This window comes from Dermacentor silvarum, chromosome 8 (assembly GCF_013339745.2).
Source record: "Dermacentor silvarum isolate Dsil-2018 chromosome 8, BIME_Dsil_1.4, whole genome shotgun sequence".
Taxonomy (NCBI): Eukaryota; Metazoa; Arthropoda; class Arachnida; order Ixodida; family Ixodidae; genus Dermacentor; species Dermacentor silvarum.
This window is the reverse complement of record NC_051161.1, coordinates 6,564,107-6,576,016: the sequence shown is the minus strand read 5'-3', so window position 1 is coordinate 6,576,016 and position 11,910 is coordinate 6,564,107. Positions and strand designations below refer to the sequence as shown.

Below are 11,910 nucleotides of genomic sequence, written 5' to 3'. Positions count from 1 at the left end.
CCTTGTTCTGTAAAGAAGTTTGCCTCTCCATATAAATAAGCCCCTGTTTCGTTTCCCTACCTCTCGACCTTGTAATCAGACTAAAGAAGCAACCCTCGTCAAGAATGCTCAGCCGACGGCGTGGGCCCGCTAACCTCGTGTGACGCAGCGTAGGCCAGCTACCCATTACAAGACACACCGGCGGCGTGGGCTAGAGCGCGACACTCGTTGGACGTCGGACTCCAAGACTACGAGTCCAAATCCTACAACACCCACAGTTGGTGTATAGCTATACTAGAAATTGTTGCAAAACTATTTGTAACTTCAGAATACAATAACTGCTACTCACTCTATGCCCTAAGCATTATCCAACCACCCAACCTTTCTCTCAGACAGCGGCTGTCTCACCAATTGATACATAAGAACCCATCGGCCCTGGAACACACCTCTTTTGACGAGCTTGTTGACAAGTGGGTTCTCAAGAAACTGGGCAAGCTTGGTGTCTTGCTCCATCAAGCCCTATAAGGAAATTAAAAATTAACATTATTTGACATCCACAAAATTTTACTAGTGTTTTCTTGCATACCACGTAAAGAAAACATCTGCTAAAGCATCAAAGAAATTTACCCAAAAATGCAAATATTGTTGAACTTTATGGCAAGCTAGAAGAATAAAGAGAACTGTGACTCATTTTTAGCAACAACCACATGAAGCCAAGAGAGAAGGCAAAAAAAAGCACACAGAAAATGCTCTTTTTTTTTACTGATCAGAACTTCATAATTATTTACAGAGGAGGGTCGAACTTGCAACATATTTTAACAAAAGAAAAATGGAAGGAAAGACAACTGTTCTACCAGTGAGAGCTGAGTGTACAATTTCTGCCATAACATATGAGGTGCTCTTCCTCATAGCTACTGAGATGACAGTCCCTCCACACACCTTTGCAATGTGCAATTATCTTGCAATCTGTGAATGATGGTTAAGTCCCCTATGCTCTCCTTGGCTTCATTGTCTTGGCCTCAAATGGATATGATAAGGTAGTTGGATCCCGTTCAATAAGCAAGTTACTGCACAAAGTGGTGACCGAATACACAAAGAGAAAAAAAAATTTTTTTCCTGGGCCACAGCAACGTCAGAAACAGAGCTCTGAATGGCTGCCAGTACCGTCTCTGCTTATGCTGTTACCGGAGACTGCAAATGTGCGTGCCTAATTAACCCCTTAAGTGTTTTGGATGAGCTCAGCTCATTAAAGCTGATCCTGGTTAATTGTGCGTGGACAAGCTGAGTTCAATATTCCCATTTTCAAAGCGTTGGACGAACTCAGCATGTCCATGTTTTTTCTGCTACACAGACAGCTGCAGTGCAGCGTTTGAAATCCCAGTTGTTTTGCTCCTTGTATTACTACATAGATGTCAGTACTTTTCTTGCAGCGCCTGTTTCATGGAGTCATGTTCTACAACATAGATGTGCCACCATTTCGCAGCACCAGAGGGGCCATTATTGCAGTCTGTTTTCTACTATACATAAGGGGCAGCACTTTGCCAGTGCCAAAGAACCGTTTTGCGCCTTTTGGAACAAACGCGTCTGCCACTGTCAGCTACCACGTGCAAAGAAAGCCGCTGCTTGACTCTGATAGTGAAAGCAATGGCACTAGAATTTTGTTCGAGCAAAGAAGATACTACTAGTATTCTTATCACTTCTACCGAAAATGACAATTCGGAAAGTAATGGCAACGTGACTTGGCGCGACAGTGGTGCATGGTTTTCACAGCCTAAAAACATGAACCAATTGGCTGAAAACACTTTAGAAGGGTTTTCTATGGAGCGAAGTTTGAAAATAAGCCATAAAATGAAAGCAAGAAAGGTCACTTTTGGTCAAAATAATAACACATTTAAGGGGTTGAGGAACATGTGCTATTTCCCATGACAGTGGCCCCTTTCCACTCCAGATTTGCTTCACAACAATATTTTGTGTGTATGTTTTTTTTTTTTTTTTTTTGCATAACAGATGTTATGCAGCACTGCCGTAACGAAACCAGTCATTATGCAGCACAGATTGGACTCTTGCCTCATGCGCACTCAACAGTTATCTCGATCTGAAGCGAACTTAGGCCTGCACTGCCTGCACACAAATGGCTTGTATTGAAATCTGACTTCAGCAAACTGCCTAGCGCATAAGGGCAGTTATGATATTGCTGTGCTGCATGACACATGTTCTTTTCTTTAATTTTTTGCAGTGTGGTTGGGCACTTTTTCAGGATATTTATGGCCAAACCCGCACAATCGAGACAATTGGTCAGAATTCCAGGACTCTCCTGGGCGAATTGGGAGAGTTGGCAGGTATGCTAGCGTCATTGTCTATACGAGTATCTTAAAGGGTAGAATAACATCATGGGAATCCGCCTTCATTTTTCTGTGCTGCCCTCTGCCACAGGAAACATTTTCGAAGGGTGCCGGGAGTTTCGACGGTTCATCCGTGTACCTGCGCCCATGTTGAATGCAGCAGCCTTGGAATTTGTTGCAACCAAATTTCTGCACTTGCACCTCCCTTTTTGTATTCCTTTTACACATTCATTAGACATTTTGCATATTCGAGAAGTCTTCGAGCAGTCTTCCACGTCAGATTTACCAAAGCCGTGAATTTCTTTTCACCGACATCTACAGCCACAGGTCATTGCTTGCTTCAAAATGTGATAAATGTGCATCACTAATATGAAACCACACCAAAACATAGCAAAAACATCCATATCTGTGCATATGAGCCATGCTGTTCCACCCTGAGACGAGTCAAAATGAGCTGCCGAGCCAGTTATACAATGGCAACTACGATCCAGATGTATAATTACATTACAGACTGTTAATACTGATTATCGCTTTTCTTTACTTCACCATACTTACAGTCTGCATGTACCATAAAGTATCATTAGAGAAAAGCACGTCATTTACAGGCCGTGTACTTTTCTCGCGAGAACGTAGAGCAGATGCCATCACTGACACCGTTGGCAACTGAGAGAGGTGGTTGTTCACGCTGCTGTACCCAATGCACTGTCTCTTCCCCGTTTGACGCGGCGCTATACACTGCACCTCTGGAATTAACAAATGTGTCAGCATCTATGTAGCGAATGGAAGAGGCAGCCTTGTGTTGCCACTACAAGCATACTGTGTGCACGCCGTGCGAAGGGAATAGTAGTTGATTTCGAATCACTAAGGCCAGTACTGAACTATAAAAGCAGTTTCCTTTGTCCTAACTGCTAATTTTTTTAAGTTCAGGTCCACCGGTAACAGGCCCGATGCACGAACTCGACGGCGCCAGGCTTAACCTTTGCTGAGCAAGATCAACATTGGCTCAAACTTCATGCGCACGGCTTGAGGGGGCTGGAGATTATGCTTTTCAACTCTGAAGGCATCTTGACTGATTTCTAGCACGATTATTTATATATACGAGAGAGGGCACTCCAGCTATATAGGAAGACTGATCCCGCAAGGTTCAGACAAACGGTGGTCGGCACGCTGATTTTGTCGGTGCCGTCTACAACGAAAAGCAGAGCTCGCGCTCATCAGTTGTGTCGTCTGCATGCTATGATAAAATTTTCTCAACGACACATTCTACTGAATAGTCAGCCAATCGGTGGAGTCAGCGTCTTGCCGGCCTCATATTGAACTAGAGTACCCCGACTATGTGAAATCAGGCACGCGGTACTACCACCAGCAAGTGAGGGCCGACGCTGCAAGAAGACTTCGTCAGAAAAGGGTTGTTCTTGAATTAGCGCCTAAGTGTAACGCAGAGGCTGTTCACTAAATTTGCTACCCATCAATGAACGGTGGCAACTACGTAGTTCATGGTGCAATTCGGACGAAACCCTGGCCGCTTTCTGTTTTGAAGTGGAGTTGCAGTCTTACGCTAAGCATGATTTCGGCACAGCATTGACGTAGAGCTAACAGTCGAGTTGCAATGGAGTACACAGCACGAGTGTTTTCAGCAGTGCGCGTCCACGGGCTTTTTTTTTTTTTTTTCTCAGGAAATTTTCCTCGATATGGGCTGCGCAGCCACACGCACGGCCCTTCAAAATCGTTTTGCAACTAATGCGCTAGGGCAGGGCACATGTGCTATTGGGCTGTGAAAAAAGCAGATTCCCATATACGCATGGTTCTGATTGTCGTGGCTTTGTCCTGAGAAAGCACATAAAGCTATCTTGGAATTAAGTTTTTATTATCTCATGGCGTTTTTCACTGGTCGATCTGGAGCAGGATTTTTTGCTCCACGGCTGCGAATCCGCATTTCACTGGTCGAGCTGGAGCGGGTTCGCGCTTTCCACTGGTCGTTTCGGATCAACTCGCTCCGCGCCGGATCGCTCTCACTTGCTCCACTGCCGAGGCGCGGATTCGGGCGGAAATAGGACGAGAGGATACGTCACTTCCGCTCGCTGAGAGACGGCGATCTTGGTGGCCATGGAAACATGCAGAGCGGAAGTCGATATTTGTGACGTGTGTGTGCAGACTTCCTGTACGATCCAGCGCGGAGCATTTTCGCTCTCCGCTGGCAGATTAGGGTTGGTGAATTGCGAGCGCTCGCTCCAGGATTTCGGCAGCCGCTCCAGATCGACCAGTGAAAAACGCCATCAGTTCTTGCACTTATGCTGACATAATTGTAGTATAACAAATAAATGCATAAAATGGAAACAAACGATTCAAACCACCACACAGTGGCCACAGGCCTCCATTTTTCATCCTTTTTTGACAACCTGTCGGTCATACTGCTTAGATAACTGCACACCCTAGCATGAGGGGGAAAATTTTTCTTTTGTAACATAGAAAGAATGCATTGCACGCTGTTGGAACAAAGAAAATCATTGTTATGGACGGAATACCAGTTGACAGACTTATTTTCAAGGTGTCCTGACTCTCCAAAGATGATGCCAGTACCAAGCACCTATCCCCCATACATGCAACAGCACTCCAGACCCAACTTTCCATCTAGGTAGTAGCAGCAAAATCTGCCTGAAAGTGCCAACATAAGAAGGGGGCATGAATGGCTCTTGCAGCAACTTCCCTTAAGTGCTTCCACACCAGAGCAGTGCTAACCTTGAACTTGACGAGTTCCTTTTCAACAGCATCAAGCTTCTTTTCCTTGGAAGCCGCCGAGTACAGTGCGTTCGCATACCGGCCTTCAATACCGAACACTGCTAAAGGAGGCTGCAAAAACAAATGAGTGCATTAGTCAGATTATTATGCTTTCATGGTAGCACCAGCTGCAATGAATCGGGCAAGCTTCTCTCTTCACGCGTTCATTAAGCTTTCTAGTACCAGGTTAACGCAATAAAAGCTTTTTATTCTGACAAGCGCTAAGCAAATAGCCTACCGCCTAAAAGGGCAACAGGAATGCGCTACTAACTATCCGAGACACGTTGAACTACACGATAGGTTAACTTTTAATTGCGCCTTTCCTGTCATTAGACTGTCTCACATTTACCACGTCCTCGTCATTTGCTGAAAAATGTGTTAAGAGAATGCAGAGTGTTGGCAAAAGATACAATTATTAAATCTTCTCGCAGCAAATGTGAAGCGGAGTGGTGTTATGTCAGGATGAAAAAATCTGCTCACCTTGACGAGACCGGCGTTGACCGCGCCGGTCGTAGAGAAATGGCGAGTCTGAAAAGAAGCCATAAAACTTTGACGAATGGAATAAATGCAGGGCATTTTAAGCACATGCAAACTCTACCCCAGTGGCGCGCACAATTAATAAATAGCCTTAATTGAGGCCACTCTGCCATGCACGAGGAAACAACCCGTCGTAAGCAGAGAGGCTTACACACTTTTACAAAAAGCCTTTACCGCGGCGCATTAAATTCTTATGCTTGCGGCGATGGCCTGCATTTAATAGCTATTGTTCATCATTGTGCTGTTGCATTTACTAGAACACGTTAACTACCATAAAGGAGTGAAAGAGGGGGCTTACCAAAGTCAGCACACGACCACAACCCGCCATGTCGAAGGTCAATGCGGTGGCAGCAGCATGATGATGATGATGCAGCGGTGAAATGACAGCAATGTTGCCAGCTTCTAGTTCTCTAGTTTTCTCAAAATGACAATCTGATCCTTTTTCATTTCCATTAATTTATCATTTCCTTTATTCAATTAGTAAGTGCAAGTAAGTTCCTTTATGTTGTCCTTGGTTTCATTGTTTGTTGGCTTCTTATAATCTGCGGCAAGAATTTCTAAAGCTAAATGCATTTCAATATCAGATATTTTATTTGGCATAATTTGAATGACGTAAGTTTTTTGTGTAAATGCGGGGTTTCATTATTAATTTGTCTAGCTGCTTACATGACTTTAAGATTTGAGACAGACTTCTCAAACGTTACAAATCTCGGAGACCATTTTTTTCTGCTATCGCACCACGCCGCCCGAACGTTGGCCCTCACCGTCCTCCACCAACGATCTTGCTCCTGATGATCATCTCCTGATGCTTGCGCTCGAAGTTCTGTAGGTGCTGTTGCTTCACCCTGGACACCACTGAAAGATCATGCCAGCATACGAAATGACTATGATTTTACGTAAAATGGCGAAAGTAAGTACGCGAAGTTTCCGCCATCTCCGAGAAAAGAATCTCGCATCGCTATGGTAAGTGGAGATGTTGACCATATTTTCATTTTCTTCCTTCAGCCGGAGCTCACCAGTGCGCTCAAACGCATGGGTGAATATGTACTGAAAAACGGAGCGATCCTTCGCTACATCCAAAACCTAGGCACGAAGGAACTTCCTCTCAAGATGAGCAGACATGGTCGGACGAATTGGCACGGAAGGTTTGTAACGAGTTATATTGTGGTGTTCGCTATTTAAAGCTGTTGGCGCAGCGTAACCAGTGGTGAGGCGTTCACTTGTCTGCGTTTTGCAACTTCAATATTAAACATCATATTAATAAACTGTATGTATCACGTGTGTTAGTCTGTGAGAACCAATGTGTCCGATGATTACCAATAGCCTTTTGAGATGCTTATTCTTCTGAACACGCACAGCGTCAGTGTGCACGTTTCTCGATAGGCTTTCATATATATACTTTTTATTTATGCATTCAACTTGAGTCATTGGTCATCACAAAGCTTGCTTGTGTCCGCAGATGCTCGAATTAAAAAAAAAAAATGCAGTAAGACAATGTTAGTCATAAACACATAAAATGAGTGGTGAAATAAAGGATGTTAGCATTCCAACTTTCTGTGGAATGTGCGTTACGTGCCTCTGTAGCTGTAACTTGACACTGGATGTAACAAAAGTATGATTGCAACCTTATGTGATAAGATACATCATTAGCAACTTCCTCAGTCTATTTGCTTACTTCTCTCATACAGTAAGTGACAGCACACTGCACAACTGCTGCTGGTGCTGCCATGCCTTTAATTTATAGCTGTGCACTTCTCAAAAGTAAGACCCACATCACTTGCAATGAAAAGTAAGAAGGCCCTATGCACCCCTGCACACATTTTGGTGCTTTAGTAGCTTGAATATCTGCCTGTTTGGTCAACGTATGTACTCTTTCTGCAGGATAGCAGCAATATCTGTGCTAAAATTGAAGACCTTGAATAACAATCGATCTCGATAGTTGGTGGAAGGCATAATTGGATCATGAGGGTACCTTGTCTTCTAAATTTCAGTTCTTTTACAGTGTAGTGCTGTCATTGTGAAGCACATGGATGAGTGCACCTTTTCTTTCTTTCTACAGCTACTTTCTTTTTCGGTTTGATGCATCACCGGAGCTTACAGTGGCATTGCGTGGAGAGATCAAACGAGACGTGGACATTATTCGTGCCACCTTCATCACGCTTTCACCGCCAAAGACTATCCAGTGCACACTCGAAGAAGAGATGCAGCCGCCTGCCTACCGACCCAGCGTGCAGGCACTCATGGCACAGAGCCAGGTGAAGAAGAAACAGATCTTCGAAAAACACACAGATGGTCCAGTCTGAGCAGAAAGTGGCTGTCGCACTTTTCTGCCTTTAGCATTGTGCATACTTCTTGTACAGTTATAGTTTTACTGCGAGTACTCAGCTTTTTTGTGCCTCACTACGAATAAAGCCTTGAAGGAATTCAACATTAGCGCTAGCCGTTACTTATCCAAGATGCACAGTCATGCTCAGTATCACCTACGTGACAGAAGCTGGCATTAAGTTCATTACATTCTACAGTGCAGTACCAGGCAAATGGGAATGTAGAATGCAGCGTTCCCCTTCACGTTGAGGCACGACCAGCCATACTTGTAATAGTAGGTAGTGATAATGCCTTGTATATAGGTTGCGGGATCGAATGCCGGCCACGGCGGTCGCATTTCGATGGGGGTGAAATGCGAAAACACCCGTGTACTTAGATTTAGGTGCACGTTAAAGAACCCCAGGTGGTAAAAATATCCGGACTCTCCCACTACGGCGTGCCTCATAATCAAATCATGGTTTTGGCACGTAAAACTCCATAATTTAATTTTATTTTTATTTTTTTATTTTTTGCCTTGTATATGTGAACTGCACCAACTGTGGCTGTAGGGCAGAACGAAAAGAACTGTTAGGCAAGTTGCAGCTTGTGACTAAACATTCTGCAGGGCTGTGTGCAGAATATAAATGATTTGTTGCTCACATTCCAAAGCTTGCTTAAAAAAATAAAGGCATGCCAGAGAGGGCAGGGGCTATACAATGCAAAAGGTCATTTTTTGGAGCACTTACTAAAAATGCTAAATTTGATGATTCATCTGAGCCAAATGCCCTACTTATAATAGGTTTACAAGTGCCTTAGCACCTATTGCGGGCCATACCCTTTCACCTTTAAATCATACCCTCTTTCAGAATAGTCCTGTTTGTCATACAACTTCTGAAGTAGTTTATATAGTACTTATATTGCAACATAGTGCACACGTACTTCTGGCGACTGTGTGATTGTGAAGGACCGTGCCGTCTTTGCAGCGTTTCCACTGTAGGTGAAAACAGTGCCAGTGCTCTGACCTGTTTGTTAACCCAAGTGATGCCCGATGCTGTTCAGGGTGAAAAAAAAATAAATGTATGACTGGTTTGTTTGCCATCACTGAAAGAACAAAACAGTAGCCACACTCAGGGCTGTTACAGGTCTTAGCAGCCGTTGAGCATCACCAAGCTGCTGATCTGGTGCATCCCTCTGATGCACCAGAGTCATTGTTGGAGGAACCAGTTTCTAGATCTCTCACACCTTGCTTCATTGTCAGAGAAAAGGTGATGCGACAGTAGCCAACAACCACCTTGAACAAGGCAAAAACAAGTGTCATGTGCACAACCAGCTCTTTGCTGGCACCTTTATTCCTCAGTGTTGTGAAGCAGCTTTGACTAAAAGTTTGAACTAAAGTATTTAGCAGCAACTTCTCTAAGCTGCTGCATCCTTCTGCAGCTCAGTCAACTGGAGCAAGAGAAAGAACATGAAGTGACCGTTGGTACAATCATGACAGAAGGTGTTGGTAAGGAGCAGAATAGGGCCATTTGGTGAAATATAGTACATTAGACTTCAGCTATTTCGACCCCGACGGGACCAAGAATTTCATTGAATTAACCGGCGGGTTGAATTAAATAAGATGCAGAAAATATGCTCGAACATCGCTGATTCACTAGGCAGTAAATGCCCAATTCTAACATGCCCCAGAATTAAATGTGCACTTGCATTTTCTGCATCTGAGGTAGAAAACTAACATAGAAATGAGATTAAAGTCCCTAAACAAAGTAAAAATCTAATGCTCACCCGACTTTTTAGCAATAAAAATGGGCAAGGGTCTAATATGTGTTGCACAATGGCAGCCTGGTTCCTGAAGTCAGCTTTGCCGCAGTACAGCCTGTTGTGCGGTAAAGCATACAAACGTTGCAAACGTGGTTTTGGTTTGGTATCCGATTGCACCGAGGCAATTATCGGTCCAATTTTCTTGGAAAAAGGCGAGCATTCGAATCGGGTAAATACTGTAATCATACATTGCGAGCTACCATCATTGCTTGAAACTTTTACTGGGGAAGGCAGAAAATAGGTAATTTCGATGGGAGATGACATGATCAGTATAATGCATTCACTGTCCCCTAAGCTCTGCTGACATATGCTGCCACGAAAGGGATCATTATTGGGGTACGCGTCTGTACGCTGACTGGTCAAGTTCGAATTATCCGGCAAAGATTAATTTTTAGGATCAAAATAATGGAAGTCTGGGCCCATAGAAATACATGGGTGCCGACACGGTCGGAGTCTTCAGTCTGGATCAAATTAGCCGAAATATCAAATTAATGGAAGTATACTGTACTTGATAAACGATTGCACAAGTGATGGAACAAAAAAGTAGATGTAGCAGATTGCAGTGTGGAGAAGGGAGAGAGCAGACAGGTGTAAAGTTGTAATCAGTTGGGACTGGTCAAGTATTCTTTCAAAATTCGTGTTACATGTATGAAAGAGGGTTGGTACCAGTGTATGAAATAAATACCGAGTTCACACCCAATTATACTGCCATTATGGTGTCGCATATTTTTGAGTGTCTGTGTTTGGGCCGTGTTTGCGCATAAAATAATCTTCGTAACTTAGCAAGAAAAGTATTTGGCTCCTTCAGAATGAACAATTAAGTAGACCTGAGAAGACACGCAAGTCCATGTCACAAGGAGGTAGTGCAGGAATTTCAATGTGGCATCTCGCCACCCTTGTGTCGCTTTGGCATATTTTCATTTTATGAAGCCTTCACTTAATGTAAGAGTGACTTTTCTTGGTATATTTGAAAAAAGTAATTTACTAAACGAAACGCAACCTTCTTTATGTAGTGTTCCTTTAAAAGCAAGAAGTGGAGTTATACAGGTCGTGAAATGTGTAGAGCAGATAGCCAGTGCTCCGAGTAACACAACAGGTTCAGAGCGAACGAAATGATGATAATTGGATGTTATTGGCGTAATGTCCAAAGAGCACGAAGGCAATGCTAATTAGTTGTCAATGAAGCATGTGCTGTGAATTTTGGAGGGTAGATGTCAGACGGCTGTATAGAGGCCTAAAAACATAAGAAGTGCGTAGAATATAGATTCATTAAAACTATGAGAATGACACATGAGGTGCGAGACATGCGATGGTGATAAAAGATATGCAATGAGAGCATGATATAAATAGATGTGGGTGTCAGTGGCACTAATGCATCAGCAGGACCCTTGAATGCAAGGGCCTAGAAGCACGGACTGTCTAGCGTGCTGTTCCCTCCGAAGCAATTATTAAACTTTCGGGAATAGAGCCGAGTGACAAGACAGGCAATGGGCAAGACGAACCTTTGTTCTGCAAGTGGACATAAACAGATTGATGATGATGATGAAAAGGAATGATGATGAAAAGGAACACTTTATGCCTCACTTTTTGAAATCACTTTGGAAATTGCTCTGATGTCATGCATATGGCACTGGCTAGTTGATGAATACAGCATACTGGTCGTCTAGAGTGCCGATGTAGAACCAAATTTTCCTAGTATAATTGAAGATTTTGAAATAACCTTGTAAAACGAAAATATTTTAAAACGTCGTTGGTATAATGAATAGCGTATTGACCCAACACTGCAGTAATGTGAAGATCCATTCCCTCATTGAAAATCTGAATTTATTGCATCACATACCCCTTTCCTAAGTGTAAAATGAACTGTAAAGTTCATTCAGCAAATTTGCTTCAGAATCTAAATAGATCTGCACTTCCGGTGTACAGCTAATCATGGTTGATCTCTAAATGGTAATTACAAAAAGTGGATTGATTTGAATATGTTTACAGTCACTAAAAGTTGTATTTATCTATAATCCAAGGATGTTAATATTCATCACTACATCTGATAATCTAGAAACACCCCCACTAGATAACCTCCCACTCATTACCTAGTGGAACATTTCCCACTAGGTAATGAAGCCAGCAATTCTAGTTTCTCACTTTGCTTATT

General features: G+C 43.2%; 2 protein-coding genes across 2 annotated transcripts; one reads left to right on the top strand and one right to left on the bottom strand.

Annotated features, from left to right (window-relative positions):
- Positions 1-336: 336 nt before the first annotated feature.
- On the bottom strand, positions 337-6,042 carry LOC119461928 (ATP synthase subunit O, mitochondrial). The gene is made up of 4 exons (XM_037723292.2): positions 5,935-6,042; positions 5,580-5,627; positions 5,061-5,171; positions 337-498 (listed from the first exon to the last, which is right to left on the bottom strand). Exons 1-4 carry the CDS (start codon positions 5,962-5,964, stop codon positions 337-339), a joined length of 351 nt encoding a protein of 116 aa, XP_037579220.1. The 5' UTR covers positions 5,965-6,042.
- A 370-nt stretch (positions 6,043-6,412) lies between these two features.
- Positions 6,413-8,072, top strand: LOC119460560 (probable 28S ribosomal protein S6, mitochondrial). The gene is made up of 3 exons (XM_037721492.2): positions 6,413-6,546; positions 6,642-6,781; positions 7,696-8,072. Exons 1-3 carry the CDS (start codon positions 6,502-6,504, stop codon positions 7,937-7,939), a joined length of 429 nt encoding a protein of 142 aa, XP_037577420.1. The 5' UTR covers positions 6,413-6,501; the 3' UTR covers positions 7,940-8,072.
- The last annotated feature ends 3,838 nt before the right edge of the window (positions 8,073-11,910 follow it).

Coding starts and splice junctions, on each gene's coding strand:
- LOC119461928 (XM_037723292.2), bottom strand. CDS start 5,964: ATGGCGGGTTGTGGTCGTGTGCTGACTTTG. Junction 5,628..5,934: donor GTGGTCGTGTGCTGACTTTG/GTAAGCCCCCTC, acceptor GCTTCTTTTCAG/ACTCGCCATTTCTCTACGAC. Junction 5,172..5,579: donor TCAACGCCGGTCTCGTCAAG/GTGAGCAGATTT, acceptor TTGTTTTTGCAG/CCTCCTTTAGCAGTGTTCGG.
- LOC119460560 (XM_037721492.2), top strand. CDS start 6,502: ATGCCAGCATACGAAATGACTATGATTTTACGTAAAATGGCGAAA. Junction 6,547..6,641: donor TTTTACGTAAAATGGCGAAA/GTAAGTACGCGA, acceptor TTCTTCCTTCAG/CCGGAGCTCACCAGTGCGCT. Junction 6,782..7,695: donor CGGACGAATTGGCACGGAAG/GTTTGTAACGAG, acceptor TTCTTTCTACAG/CTACTTTCTTTTTCGGTTTG.